The sequence below is a fragment of the Rattus norvegicus genome, chromosome 3 (assembly GCF_021556685.1).
Source record: "Rattus norvegicus strain SHRSP/BbbUtx chromosome 3, alternate assembly SHRSP_T2T, whole genome shotgun sequence".
Taxonomy (NCBI): Eukaryota; Metazoa; Chordata; class Mammalia; order Rodentia; family Muridae; genus Rattus; species Rattus norvegicus.
In genome coordinates, this window is record NC_141536.1 from 114,999,259 (window position 1) to 115,025,520 (window position 26,262).

The 26,262-nt window shown below is 45.5% G+C and overlaps 1 protein-coding gene across 2 annotated transcripts in view; it reads left to right on the forward strand.

Annotated features, from left to right (window-relative positions):
- Acoxl (acyl-CoA oxidase-like) overlaps positions 1–26,262 on the forward strand; it is a 305,604-nt gene that overhangs the window by 211,263 nt on the left and 68,079 nt on the right. For both annotated transcript variants that reach the window (NM_001106508.2, NM_001415677.1), the window contains 1 exon segment: positions 6,601–6,712. In NM_001106508.2, the coding sequence (NP_001099978.1) occupies positions 6,601–6,712 (112 nt within the window).

Here is a 26,262-nt window from a genome sequence, read left to right on the forward strand (position 1 = left end):
GCTGTGGTTTTGTCACTGGAACATGGTGAGCAGAGCTAGCTGTGTTTTTGTCACTGGAACATGGCGAGCAGAGCTAGCTGTGTTTTGTCACTGGAACATGGCGAGCAGAGCTAGCTGTGTTTTTGTCACTGGAACATGGTGAGCAGAGCTAGCTGTGGTTTGTCACTGGAACATGGCGAGCAGAGCTAGCTGTGGTTTGTCACTGGAACATGGCGAGCAGAGCTAGCTGTGTTTTGTCACTGGAACATGGCGAGCAGAGCTAGCTGTGTTTTGTCACTGGAACATGGCGAGCAGAGCTAGCTGTGCTTTTGTCACTGGAACATGGCGAGCAGAGCTAGCTGTGCTTTTGTCACTGGAACATGGCGAGCAGAGCTAGCTGTGTTTTTGTCACTGGAACATGGCGAGCAGAGCTAGCTGTGTTTTTGTCACTGGAACATGGCGAGCAGAGCTAGCTGTGGTTTTGTCACTGGAACATGGCGAGCAGAGCTAGCTGTGGTTTTGTCACTGGAACATGGCGAGCAGAGCTAGCTGTGTTTTTGTCACTGGAACATGGCGAGCAGAGCTAGCTGTGGTTTTGTCACTGGAACATGGCGAGCAGAGCTAGCTGTGGTTTTGTCACTGGAACATGGCGAGCAGAGCTAGCTGTGGTTTTGTCACTGGAACATGGCGAGCAGAGCTAGCTGTGGTTTTGTCACTGGAACATGGCGAGCAGAGCTAGCTGTGGTTTTGTCACTGGAACATGGCGAGCAGAGCTAGCTGTGGTTTTGTCACTGGAACATGGTGAGCAGAGCTAGCTGTGTTTTGTCACTGGAACATGGCGAGCAGAGCTAGCTGTGTTTTGTCACTGGAACATTGCATGCTCTCAACATATGCAAATTGATATCCCCCCACAAATTTTCCAGGATAGATTTTTGATGTGCCAAGGCAGTATTCCAATTGTAAATATTAGGAAAGTGCTAGCCCACTTACTTTTTTGTCTCAGTTATTCACCTCTGTGGTGGTTTGAATAAGGATGGCCCCATAAGGCTTATATATGTGAATGCTTGGTACACAGTTAGTGGAACCATTTGGGAAGGATTTGGAGGTGTGGCTTTGTTGGAGGAAGTGTCACTGGGGTGGACTTTGGGGTTTCAAAAGCCCATGCCATCTCTAATTAGCTTTCTCTGCCTGGTAGTTGCCATCTCAAGATGTAAGCTTTCAGCTACTGCTCTAGCACCTGATAGCCTGCCTCCTGCCATGCTCCCCATCATGATGGTCCTGGGACTCTAAACCCCTGAAACTGTAAACCCCAAATAAACTTTCTCTCCTGTAAGTTGTCTTGGTCATGGTGTCTCTTCACAGCAATAGAAAAGAAACTGAGAAAAACTCTAGAACAGTTCACCACTCTCTCACTTAGGCAGGATTTACTCATTCTGTTTGCTGGTGCTATCACACTTCGGTTTTTCTGTAAAGGAGAGTATTGCCACCAACACTCCCTGTGTACCAGACACAGCTCTGCCTGTCAGTATGACGACACAGCAGTAGTGGGACTTTGCTCCCATAGGACTCATACTTTAGTTGATTAGGACGACTTAAGTCTTAATGACAATGTCCAAGGGAAGTACTCAGAAGTGTGGGGGGAGAGCACAGAGAAAGAAGGGCTGAGAACTTCCCAATCCTTTGAAGTTTCTCCAAGCAGGCAGCCATTATGGGATCACCTAAGGCTATTGTTCGTCTGGACTAGAGAGAAACCAGGCCTGGTTCAGAAAGACTTTATGGGACTGGGCTGGGAGGCACAGCTGTGGCTCGGCAGGGAGGAGGGCAGACCCACTGGAAGGAGGTGGGCCTGAGCAGAGATCGTACCTGGACTGACCCAGGAAGCTCTCGCTCTCAGCATCCTGGCAGTGAGCCTGCCAACGCTACCCTCACACTCATATCAGTCTAGAGGCTTCACAGTGGCAGCCAGATTCTGGGAAGAGTCAAGATTCTGCCTCACAGCGTGGTATTATCCATATCCAACTGTGAAAATGTTCAACCAAATTTGAAGGTTTTGAGGGTGAACATTCATGTATTCACCTCCCATGGAAAAATCTACCGTGAACATGCTAAAACAGTTAATTACTGTTCATGGTAAAAATCTCTATCATGTGTATACAGTCATGTGTCACTCGACAACAGGGACAAATTCTGAGAAGTGAGTCCCCAGGCTGTTTTGTAAGGGGAACATCATGGAGTGAGTATATGTCACAAAACTGGATGGTATAGATCAGGGTTCAACTTGGACTCTCAGTGAAATCACAGGACATGATACTGCCATGGGTTTACATGGTCATCACCATGGGGACGTGGTACATTGTTTAACAGTAAATATTTTAACAACTATTTACTATATGCTGAAATAATGATAAATTGTAGGCTTGTAAGTGCACAAAGGTATGATATAGTTGTTTATTATCCTTATATAGCATACGTGTTTACATATTTACTTATGCTGTACTCTTATATGATTGGCGGGCAGCACAGTAAATCTGTTCACAGCAGCATCTGCACAAACACACAAGTCCTGGGATGTGCTGTGAGCTTCTCTCTCTCTCTCTCTCTCTCTCTCTCTCTCTCTCTCTCTCTCTCTCTCTCTCTCTCTCTCTCTCGTTTCTTCTAATAGCCCTGGTTGTCCTGAAACTTGCTCTGCAGCCCAGACTAGCCTCATACTGAGAGATCCACCCTCCTCTACCTCCCAAGTGCTGAGATTAAAGTCGTGCACCACCACACCCCACTCTTGCATTGTGTGATCTTGTAATGGCCATGGTACCAATAGGCAATGGTAAATTCCCGGCTCCATTGTGAGCTTAGGGGATTGTTGTACAGTGCAGGCATCATTAACTGGAATCTGCTGGTGTTGTCACCTAGCGTCTGCTCATCTCCTTGTGCATCTTTAAGAACACTGCAGATATCAGTGTGCTCTGAAATAGCATTGTTTACTCAAGTTCAACAATTCTTGAACAAGAATTGTTCAAGAATTCTTGGGGACAATTCTTTTTCCTCTTATGTAGAATTTTCTTATGATAGCCTGCACACAACTTAAATGTACACTTGTTGAGTTTTGGCAAGTGCACACATGTTATTCTGATATTTTTCCACCAAAGCCTAGAGTTTCCCATTCTAGGGTTTCATGTAAATGGAACATACTGTCTATACTCTGTTGTAGCTGCCTCAATAATTCAATATAATGCTTTTTGAGATTTATTCGTGGTGTCATATGTATTCCTTCCCCCCTTTTTATTACCGAAGGGTATTTTATGGATATTCTGTGATTTGTTCTCCATTCTCTTATAATGGACAGACACCTGGGATGTTTCTAGCTTTCCACTCTGATGAATAGGGCAGCTATGAATAGTCTTATATAAGCCTTTTTATGAACGTTGCTCTTGATTTCTCTTGGGCATATACGTTGCTACTCATAACGTATGTGCTTGTTTTATGAGAGACTGTGGGAGTGTCGGAGCCGGTTTGACCATTTGACACTTTCCTGGGTAGATATGAGTGTTCTGGCGTCTCTGCCATGTCCTTGGCAACATTCAACACAGTATATTTAATTTTGGACAGACCGCTGGGTGTAACATGCCATTTCACTCCAGCTTTTATTTGCGTTTCTCCAATGACCGGTGATCTCCATTTGCCTTTAATGGAGTTTTACTTCTTCAGTTATTGTGTCTCTCCTGTAAAACAGGCAGTTACTCAAGGTCTCCCTTGGCAGTGGTCCAAGTTTCAAGACTTTCTACTTTTGGGTGACTTCCTTGCGCTCACGGGGGACATGGATGTGAGGGTGACATCCTGCACACACAGTGCACAGTCTAAAGGGGATGTACACCGATCTATGGTAAACATCCAAAGACAGAATGGCAATGTCCAACATAAACACTCACAGCTCTAGGTTTCATAGACTAGCCACTGGATGACTAATTCATATTAAAAAACAAATAAGCCATGCAAGTTTTATGAATTAGACTGAGTCAGGAATTCGGCTTTCTGAAGCTAGGTTCAGAATGAGCACTGATATAGTGATTGAGATTTCCCAGGAGCTGGTGTGTAAGCTTCCCCCCAACCCCACCCCACCCCACCGCCACCTTTGTCTATGAGGAAGGCAGCCATTCGCTGAGCACTTTGCCCTTCTGACTCGTGACTCGTGAAGAGTAAGCTTCTGCTTAGAATGAGCAGCAGCTCCCTGGGGTTTAAGGTTTAATTAGTGGGAATGTGAGTTATTTGGGTCTCACAACCATTCACTTTCCCAGAATGTAGGGAAACAGGAAAGTGAGCAATGGGAAAACCTTGTATGAATTCATGTCCTATGGACTGGTTAGCTTTTAGTCTACCTGACATAACCCAGTGTCATCTGGGAAGAGTGAACCTCAGTTGAGAAAAGGCCTCCATCAGACTGGCCTGGTCAAGTCTGTGGGTGATTTTCTGGGCCCATCCCACTGCAGGGTGGTGCTACCCCTAGGCATGAAAAAGTAGGCTGAGCAAACTGTGAAGAATAAGCCAGTAAGCAGTGTTTCTCCATGGCCTCTGCTTCAGTTCCTGCCTCCGGGGCTCTGCCTTGAGTTCCTGCCCAGCCTTCCCTCAGTGATGGATTATAAACAGGAAATATAGGTTAAATATATTCTTTCCCTCCCAAGTTGTTTTGGTCAGTGTTTATCACACCAACAGGGATGCAAACTAGTAAAACACACCTTTTAAAAAATTACATTTAATTATTTACATGTATGTCATTGCATGTGTGTGTCTCAGCATGTGTGTGGAGGCCAGAGGACACTTACAGGTATCTGTTCATGCTTTGCACCACGTGGATCCCAGGAACTGAACTCAGGTCGTCAGGTTGCATGGCCAGTGAGCGCCATGTAGAGATATCTCACCAGCTCTCCTGTGTCTTGTGATCTAGGTTATCGGGAGATTCATGGGGAAGAAACACAAAATCAGCACCAAGTCAAACCTGTGACTCCCAAGGTGGGGGCCATTTGTCTGTTGGTGTTTATTTCTGTTGAGAGCCTGTGCTTCAGTTCCCCCCTCTGTCAAATGGGAAGGGTATCAATGGCTGACTCACGAGGGAAAGCATGTTTACCCCATGCTCACCTACAGCCCTCTGGACACTTATCCCCTCCAGCATCTGTATCCCCCAGAATAAAACTCACAGAGGCTTGAAGGTGGTCTCTCCGTGGGACATTCAGTAGGTGACTGCATCCTTCTGAGCTTTAGTTTCCTAAACAATATCCCTGTTATGATGGTATCTGCATATTAGATAATAACTCAACGTGGGAAATGCTCAGTAACCCAATACTAGATAATAATAACTCGAAAATCTTGGACACTGTTATAAGCTTCACCTGATGGAAATAACTGTCAAGAAAGAAAAGCTACACACTCTTTGCTCACTGCACAATTGCCCCTCCTTTCTCCCTCTCTTTCTCTCTCTCTCTCTCTCTCTCTCTCTCTCTCTCTCTCTCTCTCTCTCTCTCTTCTATCCCCCTCCCCTTCCCTGGCCTTGGTCCTTGGGCCCAGTGAACTCGCTCAACCGAGAGCAGCTTCCCAATGAACCTGCCTTTAATATAATCTAAGAAAAAGAGCTGCATAAAAAACATTGACTCTTGAGATGCCACATCTTGAGATGTCAGTAGAAAGCACAGGGAGCCATATTCCCTCTATAGCAGAAGGGCAAAGAGCCAAGCGCTCACTAGGAAGCACTGAAAAGAAGCACATGTAGTAATGCCAGTGAGAGCTGGGATGGGGTGCATGTCCGTCATGCCTTCCTATAGGGAGACAGTAATCTGGGGTTTTAAGATACATATTCGGTTGTAATAATAATTACTGTTCTTACTCATCTTCACCTCACTACCACCACCATCATCATGATCATCCGTGTGTGTGTGTGTGTGTGTGTGTGTGTGTGTGTGTGTGTGCGCATGCGCATGTCCATGTGAGTATGTGTGTATGTCTATGTGTATGTGTGTGCATGGACACATGTGTGTGCATGCACATGTATGCATGTACACGTGTGTGTATCCATGTGAGTGTGTGTATGTCCATGTGAGTGTGTGTGTGTCAATGTGTGTATGTTTGTATGTCTGTGTGTAGGTTTGAGGATGACTTCTGGGGGTTGGTTTTCTTCTACTACAGGATAGAAGGATTTGTGCCTTTATACATTGAGGCATCTGTCTGACTCTTATTTTTTTAATATTGTTAAATTATATGTATGTGCACGTGCATCTGTGTGTGTGTGTATGTGAGTGTGAGGGCCTACAGAGGCCAGAGGCATTGGTTCCTTTGAAGCTAGAATTACAGGCAGTTGTTAGCTACCTGATGTGATAGCTGGGAACTGAACTCGCGTGCTCTAAAACAATATGTGTGTGCTCTTAAACACTGCTGGGCTGCATCTCCAGCTCTTGCCAGCCATTGACCAGGCTGGCTTGACACTCACAAAGATCTGCCTGCCTCTGCCTCTGAGGAAAGGCATGTGCCACCCCTCCACACCTCCAACCTGGCTGTGGATTTTATTGTTGTTATTTTGTTTTGTTTTGCTTTTTTAAGACAAACTAATAACAATGGTCACTGTGTTTTTTGTTCCTCCAGTTTCCTGGTGTTTAACACTGACACAGTAGGACATCTTGCCTTTCTGCTGAAAGCAGTGAATTTTCGAGAAAGAGTTCTTCAGCGAAGTTTGGTGTCCAGAATTTACTATAAGGTAATGATACTGTTATTTTCCCCCCTTTTGGTGAATGTGTAAGGCATAGCTGAACTGTGTACTAAATTTAGTAGGGAATGAATCTGCTTAATCAGAAGTTTGGGGAAGTACTCAGAGCCCTACAGGCTCTCTTACTGGGCAACCTCGCCTGCTCCAGAAGCATGCTATTACTGTTTAACCCTTTGTGTGCTGTTCTAGAGTCCTACCTGTAAGCATCATTTGGCATCCCCGTTAGGTTCAGAGTGTGGTGATTTTCATTGGGAATGAAAAAAAAATTGTCCCCTTGAGAAAATCTGTGCATCAAACATATGTAAAGTTAGCATTGTGATAGTCTGAAGTGTATTGCATTTTTTTATTAAGAAATCTGTGAATTTCTGAAACATAACACAAGAGGTGAGTAGATGGTTCAGTTCCTAAGGTGCTGTCTTTACAAGCGTGAGGACTGAAATCACCCCACCACCAACACATAGATGTGCACGTGTGTGTGCACACACACATGCATGCATGCACACACATAAACACACACACACACATCAAGAGAGAGAGAGAGAGAGAGAGAGAGAGAGAGAGAGAGAGAGAGAGAGAAGAGAGAGTGCCTGTAATCTCTGTACTAAAGAGGTGGAGACAACAGTCTCCTGGGGTTTGCTAGCCAACCTGTATAGCCAGTTGGGGAGCTCCATGTCTAGTGAGAGACCCTGACCCTGTCTCAAAAATAGGAATGAGAAGGGATGGAGAAAAACACCACATGTTGATCTCTGGTCTCCACATGCACATGTACACACATGCACAGGCAGTTACTCCCCCACACATACCTCCATACAAATAACAACACACAAATACCCACATATGCAAAAAAAATACCATCCTTGATAGATGTCAAGAAGGAATAGCTATCGTGCACAGTGCCAGCGTGTTGGCCTGAGGAGAAACCAGCTCTACAGGGTTCATCATTTCATCCAAGACAACTGGTCAACACGACCCCAGAGAGCCTTACTCATCCAGCCTCTATCAGCGCTCAGGTCTGAAGAACCAGGATACAGAGATCTGCTCTTCTGTACTGCAGCTAGGTGCTAAGAGGACAAGAACTGAGTCCTGGAACTCTTTTTCAATCCACTCTCTTTCTAAAATCAATGCCACAACGACGTCGCTCGTCTCTCGGTCTAACAGAGGAGATAGGAATGGAGAGAATGCAATGCATGTGGAGACATACATTCTCTCAGGAGGTGGTTGAGTGCAGAAGAGTCCTGGAGATGCGTAAGTGGCTAAGACTCATACTTACGGATTAGTACCACACTACATAAAGGTTTGTTGGAAGCTGGGCCTGGGGATGAGCAAGTCAGTCCACCTTTCAGGTAGAGATATGAAGTGAGGTTCTGCCAGGCCGCAGCAGCATGATCAGGTGCCTTTAAGTTACCACACATGCCCTGGGCTTTTTGTACATGGAGACAGCTACAGAGATATCACCCAGAGAGAAGAGGCAGAAACTGAGAATGGAGAAACTGTAGCCTTGAGCCATCTTTTCAACACTGTAGAAGAAAGAGCTGAAGATGAAGTTGCAATAGAGGAAAGTAGACACAGGCTGGAAATGCTAGCAATCCAACTGGTGGGAAGCCCCAAAATGCCAGAACACAGGGAACCACAGCGGTAACCACAGACACAGTGGAAAACTATTTGTTTTGCATTAACCAGCATGTCTGTGTGTGGGAAGCCTGTGCCCATGTGCCAGCTGCTTTTCTCACTGCTCTGACAAGATAGCTGACAAGAATAGCTTACGGGAGCTTGCTTGCCTCACAGTGAGAGAGTGTGTGCATCACAGCGGTGCAGGCATCCTGTGCATCACAGAGGCGCAGGCATCCTGTGCATCACTGCATCACAGAGGTGCAAGCATCCTGTGCATCACAGAGGTGCAGGAATCCTGTGCATCACAGAGGTGTATGCATCCTGTATACCACAGCAGTACAGGCATAGATAGCTGCAGGAGCTCAAGTCAGCTAGTCATGTTACACCTGCACTGAGTACTCCATTCATGTTCTTCTCTTGTTTTTAGCCTGGGACCCAACCCATGGGATTCTACTGCTTGCATTCAGGGTAGATCTTTCCTTCTCAGGTGGACCTTTCTAGAAATACACACACACACACACACACACACACACACACACACACACACGCACGCACGCACGCACGCACGCACGCACGCACGCAGGTATGTTTTCATGGCGATTCTTCTGCCCTCAGTTCTATTCCTCGCCACACACACACACATAATGTAGGTGCTCTGAGACTTCCTAAACATTCAGAAACATCTTTCTATTTGCAGTTGTTCTCTGCCAGAGGAGGAGCAATCGTTTTCAGTAATGTCTGCTCTGATTTTGAGAAAAGAAAACGTTCACACACTCGAGTGTGTTTTCCAAACATCAAATAAACATTCGGCAAAGGATGTGCCGAAAAAATTGGAACGGACTTTAGAACCCGACAGTTAAGATTCGCTGCTGCCAAACTTCAGCATCTTCCTCTGTAATTTGGAATAATAAGGCTGAGGACAATGCAAATGTGCTGTGCGGCTGGAATACCATTGGATATGTAAAGTAGCCTTGGAAGCTCTAACTCTTGCATTCATGTTAATTAGATTAGTCTCTACCGCCCGTGTAACCTGTTTACAGACAATACGATTAAATATTCATAGCACACAGACAGTTTCTAGGGCTAATCAGAAAGAAGACCATCAAGATTATCAAACAGGCTCCTGCCCTGGGGAAAGTCCACATCCAGTTTTAGCCTGAGGCGAAATTAAGAAAAAACCTACAAGGTTAGTAGAAAAAATATGGACACCTATTATTTTAGTTTGTAACCCCACCAGGGGGTTTCCCTTAGCTGGGTACAGGTGAGCCTGTGTTTGCTTCCATACATTAATTGCACATTGTCATAAAATGATTCTTATCCTCGGTTTGAACATCTAACCTAAGCAGAGGCTGGTCAGTAGTCTTTGGCCAGCGTTAAGGAGGGAAAGTTTATCTACAATCCCCAATTCTCCTGAAAACAACTGTAGTATTTGGCTTAGAGCTTTCAAATTAAAAGAAAGAAGAGGAAGAGGAGGAAGAGGAAGAGGAGGAGGAGGAAGAAGAGGAAGAGGAGGAGGAGGAGAAGGAGGAGGAGGAGGGAGAGGAAGAGGAGGAAAAGGAGGAGGAAAAGGAGGAAGAGGAGGAAGAGGAAGAGGAGGAGGAGGAGGAGGAGGAGGAGGAGGAGGAGGAGGAGGAGGAAGAGGCAGCCACAGTGGCAGCAAAGCCAAGGTGGCTTCAGGAACATGTATGTGTCTTCCTAATTCTTTGGTAAAGCTTTGAGTTTTTTTTTAAAAGCACATGTCATTATAGGCATGTTGACCAATCTTCTCAGAGCATTGGATTGCCACTGTGCCTCCAACCCTGCCATGACCAGTGAATCCCACAACAGAACCAGCTTTTTGCAGTCATTTGACCCTGGATTTCTCTCCCCCAGAAGAAGCCTCTGCTTTCTGGTGGCCGTAGGGGAGTGCTCACCCTAGCCTCCCTTGGGGACTCGTTTCTCTGGTTTTTCAGACTTATGTTGTAAGGGCTGTTCATAGTTGCTGCCTCATTTCCCCACTTGTGGGGGAAATATAAACCAGTGAGGAATGGTTTGGCGTATTGAGAATATTGCACCAGGAAAAGCTGCCAATATGCAGGGAAAATCTGTTGACAAGGAGATAGATTATCAGTAATCAGTGTGTTTGAAAAATGACTTTACTTGCAAATGTGCATGTCAGAAGCCAGGTAGGTAGAGAGATGAGACTCTGAGTAAGTGAACTAGTCCTAGCTAGTCTAGAGTTACTTCATGGTCTGCCTCTCATCACGGGGCATCCCCTCATGTTAGCTGCACTTCTACTTGGGTTTTTTTTTTTGTGGTTTCTGTAGTTTTTGAGAACCCCACACATAAGTGTAGTGTCTTTCCATTATCCCTGTCCATCTTCCCCCTCTAACTCCTGCCTCCTCCATCCCTCTCATACACACGACTTCTATAACCGCTGTTGCTACACAGATGTAACAATACATTCAGTGGTGCTGTATGTACATGTGTTTAGGGCCGGGATCAGATAAGCCATCAGATGATGAGTCCTGGAAAAAAATGGATTCTCCCTCTCCCTCTCCCTCTCCCCCTCCCTCCCCCCTCTCTCTCCTTCTTCCCCTCTCTCTCCCTGTCCCCCTCCTTCCCTCCTCTCTCTCCCTCTTCCCCCTCTCTCTCCTTCTCCCCTCCCTCCCCCTTTCTCTCCCTCTCCCCCTCCCTCCCCCTTTCTCTTCCTCTCCCCCTCCCTCCCCCTTTCTCTTCCTCTCCCCCTCCCTCCCCCTTCTCTCCCTCTTCCCTCTCTCTCATGCCTGGAACTCTTCACCCAGGAGTGGGAATCCCCTCATTCCTGTTGTCATTATGCATGTCTTGTTTAGTCCACCATATTAGAAGTTGTGTTATATGTGTACCAAGTGGAGCCGAGTACCCCGTAGTCATGTATCCTCTGCATTCTGACCAGTTGTAGACCAGTGTAGTAGCCTCCATTTGTTTTAAAAAAAGAAGCTCCTTTGATGATGGGTGGTGTCTTAGTTACCTTTTCTATTGCCATGATAAAACATCATGACCAAGGCAACTTATAAAATAAGTGTTCAATTTGGGGCTTATAATTGGAAGGGTTAGTGTCCATAAGCGTCACAGTAGAGAGCATGGCAGACAGGTATGGCACTGGAGCAGAGGCTGAGAGCCCAAATCTTTATCTGCAAGTAGGAGGCTGAGAGAGGCAGAGAGATAACTGGGAATGGAGTGGACCTTTTGAAACCTCAAAGCCCACCTCCAGTGTCACACCTCCTCCAACAAGATTACACCTCCCAATCCTTTCCACACAGTACCACCAGCTGGGGACCAAGCATCCAAACACATGAGCCTATGGAGGCCACTCTCATTCAGACCACTACCAGAAAAAGAGCAACACTTATCCATGGGTATAAGTGTAAGCACTCAGAATACAGTTAAAGCTTCATTGGTTTAGGAAGATGGTGACTGGATTCTTATCAAGGATCTGTGACTCCTCCAGACACAGGTAGTTGGTTACGTTTACAGTATGTGCCTGTACTGACTGGTTTTGTGTGTCAACTTGATACAAGCCATCAGGGAGGAAGGCGCCTCCATTGAAGAAATGCCTCCATGAGACCCAGCTGTAGTTCATTTTCTTAACTGGTAAGCAACGACAGAGGGCACAGCCCATAGTGGGTGGTTCCACCCCTGGGTTGATAGTCCTGGATTCTATAGAAAGCAGTCTGAGAAAGCCATGGAAAAGAAGCCCGTAAGCAGCATCCCTTTAAGGCCTCTGCTTCGGCTCCTGCCTCTAGGTTCCAGCCCTGCTTGAACTCCAGTCCTGGCTTCCTCCAATGGTGGACTATGATCTGGATGTGTAAGTCAAATAAACCCTTTCTTCTCCAACTTGCTTTTTGGTATGGTGTTTCATGGCAGCAATAGAAACCCTAACTAAGACAGTGCCTCTACTGTTGAGGGTACAGGAATCCACTGGGAAAGACTGATTTAAGAAACCTCGTGCAGGTTGACCTTGCTCAAGGTCAAGTTAAAAGAGAATTATGCAAAGGAGCATAGGGTATTATCGTCAAATCCAATCAGTAAACTGCCAGTTTATTTGGAGATGGAGAACCAGGGAAGTCTGGAAATACGATTCCTAGAAGAATAACCATGTAGCACTTCCTGTTTAGACAGCTACTGCTACTCCAGTTTTGATTGTTGTCCTTGCACCACTCGAGTGTTCTCTGTGACTTTAAATGTGGATCTTTAAATTGTAGCAATACCCCCAGGGCTTCTGCAAACAGTGGTAGCTGTTCTGTTTGTTTCAAGTTTAGATGGGAAAGCACCTTTGTTCAGGTGCCACAGTTGGGGTTGGGGATCTCAGCTCAGCTCTCATCCAGAGGTGGACTGTGAAGAAAGCCAGGGGCTCCTCCCTGCGGCCGGTAACACTGGGCTGACTTCTTGGCTAGGACGGAGCTTCTGTTCCCCCTCATTTCTGCATGTATTACTTAGAAACAAAAGCATCTCCCCCAAATCATTCATTCAGTGACATCCTATGATGTCAGAATGCATTCATCAACCATTATAATCCTATTATATCATTTTATGCTCTGAACTAGAATCCAATACTGTTGATTACTTTCTTGATTTTGATCAAGAAAAATGCTCACAGCTTTGGCCATGGTGAGCTGCTTGTTTGGCTTGGTCTCCATGTCCCTTTCGTGCACATCCGACACCTCTTCCATTCATTCTTCCTTTACCTCTTCTTTCCATTTGAGCATTTTCTTCTTTCATGGTCTTTCTTTGTCACTGGCAATCTAGATCAGGAGCCCAGGCTGCTTTGTAGAAAATCGTACTTGAAATCCAGTGTCCTCTCCTTGGGTCCCCTCTGCGTCCTAAACCATAGAGTAAACATAGGTATGAACATACATTAAGTCATGTGTGTTAGAAACTGTGAGTTTCTAATGATGGCTCCGACTTCAGTGTGAACAATAGGGTTCATTGTGAAGTCTCTCTTCTATTCGTTGTGTCTTGTTTGCTTGTGTGTGTGCACATTCCCAGGATATATGTTAAGAACTTAGCAGAACGGCTCCTGGTGAGGAACGCATCTACTAACGAGCATACAGTGTTTTTTTCTCTGTAACAGTAGCCCTACATTATCCAATCAAACGATATTTCCAACATTTCTTTAACCAGGTCATCCCTTCTCGTCCGCATGGCTCTCTAACCATGTGTAGCAAGCATATTCATTCCAATGTGTCTTCTCTCAACTCCCCCTATATACTGCCTCATTTTCCTTTTCTCTTAAAAATTCTTATTAGTTTTAGAGTTTCTATGAGAGCCTGTGAAGTTCCCTAGCTTCTCTGAAGCATTGAAGACCTGACTCCTAGTTCGCAGCTCCTGAGAAGTGACCGAGGGCTCAGACCTGGTCAGTGGAGCAATCCACTGATGGATCCATGGTTTGATGGTATTATTGATCTATGATGGAAACTAGGAGGTAGGTCTTATTTGGAAGAACTGGATCACTTAGGCTGTCCACTTAAAGAGTCTCTCTCTCTCTCTCTCTCTCTCTCTCTCTCTCTCTCTCTCTCTCCCCCTTTATAAATTATATATTATGTCTCTCTGTGTCTCTGTCTCTCTCTGTGTCTCTGTATCTCTGTCTGTCTCTCTCCCCCTCCTCCTACCTGTCTCCTCCCCATCCCCTTCTCCCTCCCTCTCCTTTCCACTCATCATGGAGTGAGCATGCTCCATGATGCTGTGTTTCACCACGACCCAGAAACAACAGACCCTTGTTTGTGGCAGGCATTGTCTCCTGATGAGGGAAAGCTTGGACACTCACCTTTTCCATCCTCACGACTCTGTTTCCACCTCTTCCTTTCTCCCCTTGCTTAGCTGTTGCTTGTATTTCTTTCGCAGTGTTCGGAATACCTTTTTCTCATATAAAGGGCAGCCTATATAGACTTAGATCTTCTTCCTTCCTCTTAACAGCATACCCACAGGTGCTCCCTCTGAGTGCAAGCCACCATTCTTTCTCCTGTGCTGCAGAGCCATCTGCTTTGTGGTTGCAGCTCAGCTCACTAAGCCTCTCTTACACATTTGATTTCCCATTTATGATTTCATAATTTCTGAACTCTGCTCAGAGGGACAGGGTGACGTCAGCTGTGTCTAGTTCCTCATAATCTCATCCACAGAACGGAGTCTGCTCTCGTGCTTTCCTTTTCTTTGGTTTGATGAGTAGCATGCTATCTCCATGTTACATGTGTGTATATGAGTAGCTTTTGATGGGTGGCAGGTGTTATCCCCATGTTGCGTGCTTGTACATGAACCACTTTTGCTGTGTGAGGGTCACTGCAATTTGTCTTGTGTTTTCTGCTCCTTACCAGGTCCACCCTTATCCATGAGATTTTGATATTTTGCCCATCATTTTGTGTGTTCGTGTGTGCTGAGGAGTAAACAAAAAGAGACAGGAATGATGGCTTACACCTTTAATCCCAGCATGTGGGAGGCAGAGACAGGTGGATCTCTAGTTTGAGGCCAGCCTGGTCTGCAGAGCAGTTCCAAGACAGCCAGGTCTACTACACAGTAAGACCCTCTTAAAACAAGGCAAGCAAATGCTAACAAAAAAATCTAAAAGTAGTCATTTAATGAATTAGTTTTAAGAAAACATTCCTATAAAAGAAAAGCTGCAGGTTCGTGTCATTTTATTGTTGGATCTGTCATTCATTTTAAACAAAACAGTGTCATTTCTGCTGGCCAGAGTTTTGTCACTGTGGCACAAACAAATGCCTTGTAACAAGGAGAAGGTTGATCTTTTCCCACAGTTTCTGAGGACTCAGACCATGCTGACTGGCATTGTCTTCCAAGCCTGGGGTGAGTCAGAACTCTGTGGTAAAGGGTGTGGTGCTCACCCTCAGTAGCCAGGAAGTAGAAGGAAGAGAAAGGAGAGGTCACAGACAACACACCACTAAAGCACACTCTGTTTTAGACTTAATATGTGGCTGAGTGGGTAAAGAAGCCACACAAACCTGGAGGCCTGAGTCCAATCCCCAGAACCAATTTCACAAAGCTGTTCTTGGACCACTATATGCATGCTGTGGTACATCCTCTCATCGGGCGGGCGCGCTCGCGTGTGCGCACACACACACATACACACACACATATATACACATACACACATACACACACATACACACACACATATATACACATACACACATACACACACATATACACACACACCACACACACACATACACACACACCACACACACATACACACACACCACACACACACACCACACACACACATACACACACACATACACACACACCACACACACACACCACACACACACCACACACACACATACACACATACACACACCACACACACACACACCACACACACACACACACACACACACACACACACACACACCACAATAGTCAACAAATTAGGAACATGAAAAACAGAGCTCTACAGGATCAAAAGGTGTAAAATTCAATGTGAAACAAAGCTCGTTTGTAATCCTCTTAGTAGGCAACTGGAAAATAAAAGTCAGTTTGTAATATACTCACAAACATGAGTGTCTTATACATATATTCAACAGTAAAAATTCCAAAGCATAAAAGACCAGTGCACAGAACATTACAAAATACCCACAGAGAAGTCAAGACATTTTTTAAGTCATGGCGAGGCACCTATCACATTAGTGTATGAGATTTAATGTTGCCGTGAGACGTCTCCCCCGCCTCCAGAGCCAGCTCCACTTCAGTCAAAACCTTGGAAAGAACGTTTGTAAACTCGCAAGCCCGCTTGACAGTTTAAACAGGAACGAGAATGATGTAAAACAGCTCGCAGAACTTTGAAGAAAGTGGAAGTCACTGAGGGCTGGTGCCAACTGATTTCAAAGCGTGTGCTGAGATCGTCCTAGTTCAGGCAGGAAGTTAGGCAGGCCACCAGAGCACGACCAAGCCCACTTAGCCACACATATCTGTCCACTCAAATTCTGACATGAAATGAATTAAGTGATGAAGAGGACTTTTTATTTTAAATAGCGAGGTAAAGTAGATTCTGAAAGGAAAAGAAACAAGTTGTGGTGTGTTTCCTACTCCATACACAAATGCTCATTGAAGACCATCATAGGCCTGAACATAATCAGGGGAACTGTAAAATCTCCAGAGAAAACAGGAAAGCATCACCGGTATCTGCTGGAAGCCGCAGTAACCACAGACTTCTTAGGAAAACACAGAAAACACCAATCATTTACATTAGCTATTGATAAATTGCTCTTGTCTGAAAGACACCCATCAGGACAGAGGCAAACACTAAACCTGGGGGAAGTTACTCGTAGTGTCTGTGTCAGGCAAAAGCTTTTATCCGGAATGTGTGAAGAGCCCTCTCAATGAAATAATGAAAAAGATATGATCTAAGAAAAGTTTTCACAAAAGACTTGAAAAGACACCTCATAAAAGAAGATAAAAGAGGAGCTAATGAGCGCCTGAAACCTTGCCTAATCTCATTAGTCATAGAGAGCTAGAAATCAAAACCACAAAGAAGAACCAACACCCACCCACTGACGCATATCAACCGAAGTGCTTGATAGCACTCGGGTCCCAGTGGTAACGCAGGGCAGCCCTGGGTCTCAGAACCAAGACGTTCTAAATGGAAACCCAGAAGCTGAGGACACAGTGTGGTGGCAGAGCATTCATTCACTACCATGCACAAGGCCCTGGGTTCAATCACACACAGACACAGACACAGACACAGACACAGACACAGACACAGACACAGACACAGACACAGACACAGACACACACACACACACACACACACACACACACACACACGTGCGTGCTAGTCTGGGAGTCTCTTAGAATGTTGAACGTACACTTATTCTATGATCCAGAAATTCTGTCCCTAGAGATATGGCCAAGAAATGACACTACACGGCTCAGAAACAGGAGTGTTCCTAGCAGCTCTATTTATAACCCCAAGTTGGAAACTGGAAACCGAATGTTTATAGATATGAAACTAGACACGTAAACTGTGGTTGATTTCACATAGTGAATCATGTGACACAGCATGTGTGAGTTCTACAGAAGGGCCTAGTGATGTGAAAGAGTTAATACCAGATACCCCATGTATGCAACAGTCGAGGAGGAACACTAGCTAAGGGTGGGGTAGTACAGTAGTCGCGACTGGAGACGGAGAGCTGCTTGGAGAAGCTCAGAAGTCAGCGGGGGAACACTGTCTCTTGACGATTGGCATGGTTCCTAGGGGTATGTGCACATATGAAAAAAATCACTGATGAGTGTTGGGTTTTTTTTGTTTTGTTTTGTTTTGTTTTTGGTGAAATGACTCAGTCATTAAAGTGCCTGCCATGCAGCCATGAGGACCCGAGTTCAAGTCCCAGCATCTAATGTATCACATACCTGTAATCATAGTGCTGGAGAGGCAGAAATGAGTATCTTTGGGCCTTTCTGGACAGCTAGTCTTTCCAACGTGGGGAGCTCCAGGTTCAGCAAAAGAGCCTGTTTCAAAAAAAATGGAGGGCAATTAAGGAAGATACTGATGTTGAACCCCTGTCCCCACATGTGTTCACATGAACACATATTCATGCATGCACCTCCTCCAAACACTTTAAAAGTCGTTGAGCAGCAAACTTAAGGTTGATACATGTTTCACATCTAACTGTGCATGTGGCATATCTCAATGACAGTACTTAAAGGTCTCCCTCAAACAGGGCATCCCAGGGGCTAGGATATATACACGAAAGTCATTTTTCTATATAAGTTAGAAACATTGTCCAGCAGATAGCCTTGTCTCCCCATGTGAGAAAAAGAATCAATGACTAATGGCGTCAATGAGGATTCACTAGGGTCTAGCCTGTGCTGGGCTCTGTCTTAGACACTTTCCAATATTACTCGGAAAAATAGTAATGGATCCCCAGGCCACCCCGCAGCATAGAATCTGCAGTCAGACTGGTGACAGGGCAGACTGCGATAGATGAGCGGTGGAGGGCCAGCTGCGACTGCAGACAGGTAAACCCAAAGAGCTTAGACATTCTGCTGGGACCTTGCTTTGAGGCCAGGCCTCAGGAAACAGGGCTTTGGTGATCTGGTGAGGATGAACGACCTATAGTTCCTTGGAGATCTCCCAGACCAGGGTTGGCACAGGGACAGATAAACTGGCTCATGCGAGAATGCCCCTGTCACTCCGCTTCTGGGTACCCTCTCCAAAGGCGGTAGACAGATCCCTGTGGTCAGTTGAGGTCACAGTCCTCAGTGATGCTCCTTCCACTGTGAGCCTGGGCTAGATGAATTGAACCAATAAAATAATCCTTGCATGTGCCCTCACTGGTTTGATGCCAGCTCAGTGGGGCAACAACCCTTCTGCCTGCAGGGATGTCAGTTAAACCACAGTCAGGCAGGGAAACTTCTGATTCCACTAGGCAGACTGAAGCAGCTGGTGTCAGTGAGGACAAAGCATTTGAGGCTAAACACGGGGTGACATGTGGCATTGGTACCCAGTCTAAGTTCAGAGAACAGAAGCAGACTGTCCACGCGAGGGCACACATCCGACCTGCTAACTTGGAAGACAGTGCTACTCCAGATTCAGCCTTCCATTCTAGAGGCTGACAGCCCCTTGCTGACTTAGAATCCTTTATGGTAGCTCTTGTGGACCTGCTTGGATTCTGCTGTCCTCCTCCATCTGCCTACCAGCATCTCAAGCCTTTAGCGCTGCTTCCTATATGTGTGTTGGGGTTAGTAGGTAAACTGCTTGCCTAACATGCCTGAGGCCCTGCGGTCAATCCCCAACATCCTATGAGACCAGTGTACATTTGTAATCCTAGTACCTGAGCGGTAAAGGTAGTAGGTCATCCTTGACTACTTAGGGAGTCTGAGACTAACCTGGGCAACAGGAAAAGAAAAAGAAAGTAAGGTGGTCCTTAGTTCAGTGGAAGATACATAAATGCTCAGTTGAAACTTAGGATGTATATTTAAGTAAAGAAGGCTGGACAAAAAATGGTTATGGGTATTTTTATTTTTAACTATGTTCTTGCTTGAAAAAAAAATGTTGTTTATAGGACTCATACATACCAGAAACTGTGAAAGTTGAGGGCTCTAAAGGAGGTCAGAGAACCAAACCAGACAGATTTCCATGGCATGAGCTAAAGAGACCAGTAAGGGAGGTGACAGGGCTAGCTGGTGGACTCGGGCATCCTGCACATGGCACTGAGGATCTTCTACCTTCCCTTCACGAGATGACTGTGACACAGGTGTCCTGTGAAGATCCTCCTCTCATCAGGGCTGCAAGGGTGACCTGTGTAATGACCACAGTCACCAGCAGCTCAGACGAGTGAGCCTCAGCTGAGACAGCAGCAGGGAAACCAAGGTGTGGTTGATGGAGCTTTGGGTCATTTGATGGAGACACAAAGGTGCTGTGGGGGCTCCAGCTTACATCCTGTTTCCAGAATGACATCACCAAACAAAGGAAGACCCTTCAGAAGTCCCAAATCACGATGGGAAAACACAGCCGGGTCAATGATTCTGTTCAGATGCCTCTTCTCTGAATTCATCTCTGACCCTCGTTTTCTGCACACCATCCTCACCTCTTGCTCATCTGCTCATTCCTCTACCTGCCACCCAGGCCCTTCTCCAGCAAGCTGCTGCACGTTCAGGAGAAAGATCTCTAGGCACAATACATGTACATAATCATAAATGTGCATTTTCTGCCTTCTGTGGGCTAGGAGAGGTCACTAAAGGCAATCGGGTCCCATGGCACAGTCTTCAGCGGGATGGGGAGTGCAGGCTGTTGAAACACAGTCTAGCTGACTGGACTCCAGCCGCACACATTGGTGCCTGTACAATGTATTCAGACCCTGTAATTGTATTCTTCCACTTCTTTCCCTGATACAGCAGCAAAGGGGAAACTCTGCAAATGAGGATGCTGTTAGGAAAAGGGCCAGGCAGCAAGCATTTATTTACAAATCTGTTACAGGAGATTATCAAGATCCATTTCAGGAGTTGAGCTTTCAAAAAAAAAATGCTCTAAATGACCAAGGAGAATGTATCACCCATAATCATTTTCTATGGGCTAGGTAATGAAAAGCAGACCCTTCATTGGACATGAAAGCAGGGGAAATTAGGAAGTAATATATTCAATTGTAGAAGCCCTTTGCCAAGACTGTATTGATTTCATGTTCTGACAACTTCAGTTAAATCTCCATGGGAAAGCACTTTTGAAGCTGATCACATCTAAGACATACGTGTTCCCACTGCTTGGACTCCAGGGGTGGATGGAAGTGGTGATGTCTCCATTGGGGATGCGGCACTCCACCTTCTCTTCGGGACGTGTTCATTTTGATTGTGGGAGAGTTTGGGCTGCCATGGTGGGAGAGGCTGGCCCCCTCTGCTGAACCCACTCTATTTCTCTGCTTCCCTCTTTGGGTGTCTTCCATCTACAACACCCAATCCTTTCACGTGGTCATTAGCTCTGGCCAGACCCTCAACCTTGTGGTAGGTGCTGAGGTCATGTGACCAGCCAGAGCGGTACCCACACTCCAGCATCAAGGATGTCCCAGGAAGGCTGTGCCAGCTTGGTGGGAGGGTGGAATAAAACACCAAAACAATGAGAGAAGATACTGGGGAGCTTCCCGGAGGAGGCAGGATTCTTTAAGCCAGGAGGAGAGATGATCAGAGAAAGAAGACATTCTGGTAGAGAGAATTGTGTGCTGAAATATCTGGATAATGTAGCGTTTAGTTTTTGCTACCCCACTTTAAGCTCCGGGTGGACCCTGCTACCAGCCCTGCCCAAGTTCCCTCGGATCCATGAATGAGATGCACGCACGCTCGCACGCACGCACGCACGCACGCATGCACGCACTAATTTATTTTCAACCTGCCTTATTGGCTCCATTGCTAGGCGCTTCAATTCTCCTGTGGCTAACATGCCCTTCTCAATACTCTTAGCTCAGCACCTTTTAATCTGCCCTCGGTTTAGTTGCATTTCTAATCTCTTGCCTAGGGAAGTGGCTGCTCTGCCTAGATCTCATATGGCTGGTCACATTTTCTCCCTCCAAAGCATAGTGAAATCTCCTTTCCTCTTCCTGCGTCTCTTAGCGTGCCTGTGGGGTCTCGGGCGTCCTGCCTCTTTCCTTCTCCCAACAATTAGCCCCTGGCATTTTTATTGGTAGATCAAGAACCAATTGAAGAACAGAACCTTAGCCTCAAAGGTGGGGAATGGGAAGCTTATTAGGTAGAGTGCTTACCTAGCATTTACAAGTTGCTGAGCCGTTCCCCAGAGTTGCACAGACCAAGTGTGGTGCCCCACGCTTGACCTTAGACACATGAGACCCTATCTAGAGAAGACAGGGAAGTATGTGTCATAGAACTGGACACAGATCTGGGTGTGCATGCGTGCCTGTGTGTGTGTGTGTGTGTGTGTGTGTGTGTGTGTGTGTCTGTGTGTGTGTGTGTGTGTGTATGTGTGTTGGCAAGATGGTACCTTTGCTGCTGTGGCCAGTGTAGAAGAGTTTTGTGTGAGTAAGGATGTGGGTCTAAGCCACATCTCAGACCAAGAACAAGGTGCTCAGTCATACTCCTTAAAACCAGATACTCCTGTGTTCCAGGATGTGACTTAGAGACAGTTTCTGGGTTCTTCTAATCCTCCTCTGTAAAATCAGAGTATTTTCTTACATATGATAATCTCATTCTGCCTGTGCTTGGCACATGTAATGTGCTTAGTATATTTTAGGTACCAGACCTTTCCTACCATTGTGACATCTACTCTGTCTGGAACATGTGCTGGGAGTTCCAACTCTGCACCTCAGGACACTCCCCCAGGCAAGGTCACCACATTGTAGAGAAGGAGGATTCTGGTGCAATAGAAGCTGGTGCAGAGCCAGGCAGGGGCAGGCATTGATCTGAGCAGGGGAAAGAAAGAGCAGGGTGACAGAGCAGAGTGCCCTGAGATGAAAACCTGCTCTAGTGTCTACCAGGGGGCCACATTCTGGAGCCAGGAGCATCTACTCTGGGGCATCTAGTTTGTGTAATAGGGCTTCCCCATGGCCAGTGTGACAGCTTAATGGATAAGGGTACTTGCTACCTAGTGTGAATATCTGAGTTTGAGCCATAGAAACCCACACATTGAAAGGGGAGGAAATGTTCCTTCCAGAAATGACTGCCCTCCCCCAAAAACTAATAGGATTCTCCAAAGGAGCAGAACCAAGGAGAATATATATATATATATATATATATATATATATATATATATATATATATATGATTAAATGAGAGGATTTATTGCATTGGCTTATGTTCTCAGAATAGAGTTTTGCTGCCTGGAGAACTTTGTAAGCTGAGAATCATTAGCTGTAAGACCAAGAAGCTAGCTGCTTCACGCAGAGAGAGGCCAGTGGATAGTGAGCAAACACTGAGCCTCACCAGGACCCAGCCAGGAACAAATCAGGAGGAATTGACAAGAGGACCGATGAGCTCGTCTGCCTGGCTGAAGACATGGTGGGCACAGAGCATCAGGGCTAGGAGAAGACCTGGGCCAGGCACTTATTGCACCCTTGTGGGAAGTCACTGTAGGAGCCTTAAAATGGGTTTCCAGGGAACAACAAAAAAAGAGGCAGAGAGTACCCCATGGCTTTGAAGATACTGAGGAAAAGTTCAGGGCCGAGATTGTAAAAGGGAGGTGTTTGGGTCAGGTGACCTTGGCAAGGAGAAACCATGACTATCCACACCTTCAGTCCGTGTTCCCGTGGCGCAGGCACAGTGCTGGAGTGAAATGTGCTGGCCCACATTGCACTGGTCAGGTCCGGAAGGGATCCAGGTGCCCCTTAAATACCCAGAAGAGGGAAAATATCAGTCACAATGCTGGCCCGCAGAGGTTTACCTAAATGTGCTTACATTCGCTCAGAACCAGAGAACAAAGGCAGGCAACCAGGGCCCTGCCGTGGCTCTGTGGCCAAAGCTTGGGCAGGTTCTTGCTGCCCTTCCTCTCTGCTCCCACATTGAGAGTTAAACTATTCCCAACAGAAGGGTATGTTCAAAACCCAATCTTCGTGATCTGTGAATGCCAATTTAATTGGAAAAAGGGCCTGTGTAGCTTTAACCAAGTTATAAGTAAGGAAACCATCATGGGGTACATGGACTTACTCCAGGATGTCTGGTGTCCTTATAAGAAGAGGGGAGATACACAGAGGCAGATGCAGGGAGGGAAGCTGTGGCAATGGCCTCCAAGATTAGAGCTACACGGTGGTAGACCAGAGGGCCACCATCTGAGGCTGAGGAAGGCAAGACAGCATCTCAGGATAGAGTGGGGCCTGCTGACACCTTGCTTTCAGACCCAATGTCTAGAGTCATGAGAACATCCACGTCTGTTGTCTCAGGCACCCGAGACTGTGGTCATTTCATAGAGCGACCTCCAGAAGCCAGGAAGCAGTTCTCACAGCTGCGTGGTTGCTGGCTTGTAGGTGTGGAAAGAACAGGAAAATAAAGTCATGTGCTAGCCTGGGTGGGGTCTTTTCAGCAAAGTGGTGACTTCCACAGAGTACCCTGTAGACAATTGTCTGTTCTCTCTGGCCCTGGAGGCTGCACACGTAACCCTAGTGACAGAAGAATTTTGTAGAAAATCATCTTCTGTATACAAGTATGCATATACACACATACAGCATTTATAGAGTGTGTAATTTTTAAACTTAACTACCCTCAGGGATTTGATCACTGAGTTTGAACAAATGCATGTGGTCAAATAGCTCTCATCAAATCTAAACAGAATACACCCATCACTCCAGAAGGTCCCTTCAAGCCACGTTGTCACCTGTCAATCTCCCCTTCCAAACATAGCTCCGCACAGCTCTGCACTTTTCTTGGCTATCGACTCACCGAGCCATTTCTTTCATCTTCATTTTGCATAATTTATTGTAAACTGAATAGCAAGTCTTTTGTTTCTGGCTTTTGTTACTTTACAAAGTGCTTCTGAGATCGTGCAGCTGTGGCTGTGTATATGTGGATGTTCCTTTTCGCTACAGAGTAGACTTTCTTTATAGGATCCATACAATGTATTTGCCCAGTAACGGATTGCTAGAGTGAGAGCTGTTTGGTGATTATGAATGAGACATTTTCTTACAACTCTACATAGACAACTGTTTCAATTCCTCTGTGCAAATACTTCAGAGTGGGATATGCCTGGCTTCTCTGGTGGATACATGCTGAATTTTTTTTTTAAAGGAACTACCAGACTGTTTCCAAAGTGGCCACAGCACCTTGTATCCCTACCAGCAATGTGGCCTCTGGCAGCTGACCATCCTTGCTAACGCTCCGATCACCAGTCTTACTCACTGTCACCATGGTGGGTGTGAAATGGCTTCCCGCTGTGGTCTTGATTTGCATTTCTCAAACCCTCTCTGTGTGTTTATTTTCCATTTCAGATACAGATGGTTGAAGTGTCTGCTCAAAGGTTTTGCCCATGTGTTTAAACGGGTTTCCCTTTCATGGTGTATTTTTATATGTTATTCCTTTCCACTTGTCTATAATACTGCATATATATATATATATATATATATATATATATATATATATATATATATATATATATATCAATGTGCTGTATGAGTAAAGGATTTATTAAAATAAAGCTTTCCATATCATAGCTCATGAACTTTCTGTCTAACCCAGTGTGGCTAAGATTTTTCTTCCTGTGGTTCCTAAATTCCTGTAAGTATAGCTCTAACATTTAGGTCAATAAATCACTTTTGCCCAAAGTGTGCAGCACAGCCCCAGCTTTGTTTGGGTTTACTTGTGTTTGTGCATTTGTCCTGATAATATTCATTCAGAATGTTACTTTCCCATCTTCAATTACCTTAATGACTGTAGATGTGTGGCTGTATTTCTGGGCTCCCTGATTGTTCATCCCTCTATATTTCTATCCTTATCCCAGTTACATACCCCTGGGTAAACTGTAACTTTATCAGATATTTAAATCAGATCACGTGACTCTTTCAAGGTTTTCTTTTCACAAAATCACCTTTGACTGTTCTGGTCCTCTGCCGTTCTCTCACAAGTTCCTACCAAAGCTGAAAGCTGAGTTTTGATGGGCACGTGTTGACTCTGCACATCAGGATGATAAGTGACACTGTAGCAATATAAAGGTTTCACATCTGGGAACACAGTAGTATCTCCTTTCATTTAGGGGTCTTTGTAAATTTCTGTATGCCAAGGATATGGCAACCCCAGAGGAAGACCAACAATGTCAACTAACCTGCACCTCTGGGACCTCCCAGAGACTGAGCCACAACCAAAGAGCATACAGAGGCTGGCCCAAGGTCCCAGGCCATATGTAGCAGAGGGCTACCTTGTCTGGCCTCTGGGAAAGGATGGGCCTAATACTGAAGAGACTCAAAGAACCAGGGTGAGGGGATACCTGGGAGGGGCTGTCCTCTCAGAAGTAAAGAGGAGGTGGATGAGGGAAGGAACTCTATGAGAGGACCAGGAGGGAAGGCATCATTTGGAGTGTAAATAATTATTTATTAATTAATTAATTAAAATTTTTCTATATGCCATATTTTTTGATTTTCATGTATACATTTACACATATTTTGTAAATATTTCATGTTTCTAAAGTTACCATAATATTTCAAAAGTATTTTACTTTTTATTTATGTATGTGTATGTCTGTGTAAGTGTACAGTGCACTCATGCATTTCCTGTGGAAGCCAAAAGAGGGCATTAGATCTCCTAGATCTGGAGACACAGGCGGTTCTGAGCTTCCTACAATGGGTACTGAGATCCAAATTTGGATCCCCTGAAAGAGTAGTAAGTCCTGTCCTCTTAACCTCTGAACTGTCTCTCCAGTCCTAAAATGGGATTTTATTTCATATTTCTAATCGGTCACTGCTGGAACATAAACACAGAGTTGGTTTTTTTAAACATTAATCTTATACTTTATGACTTTACTTAATTGACTTAAAGGT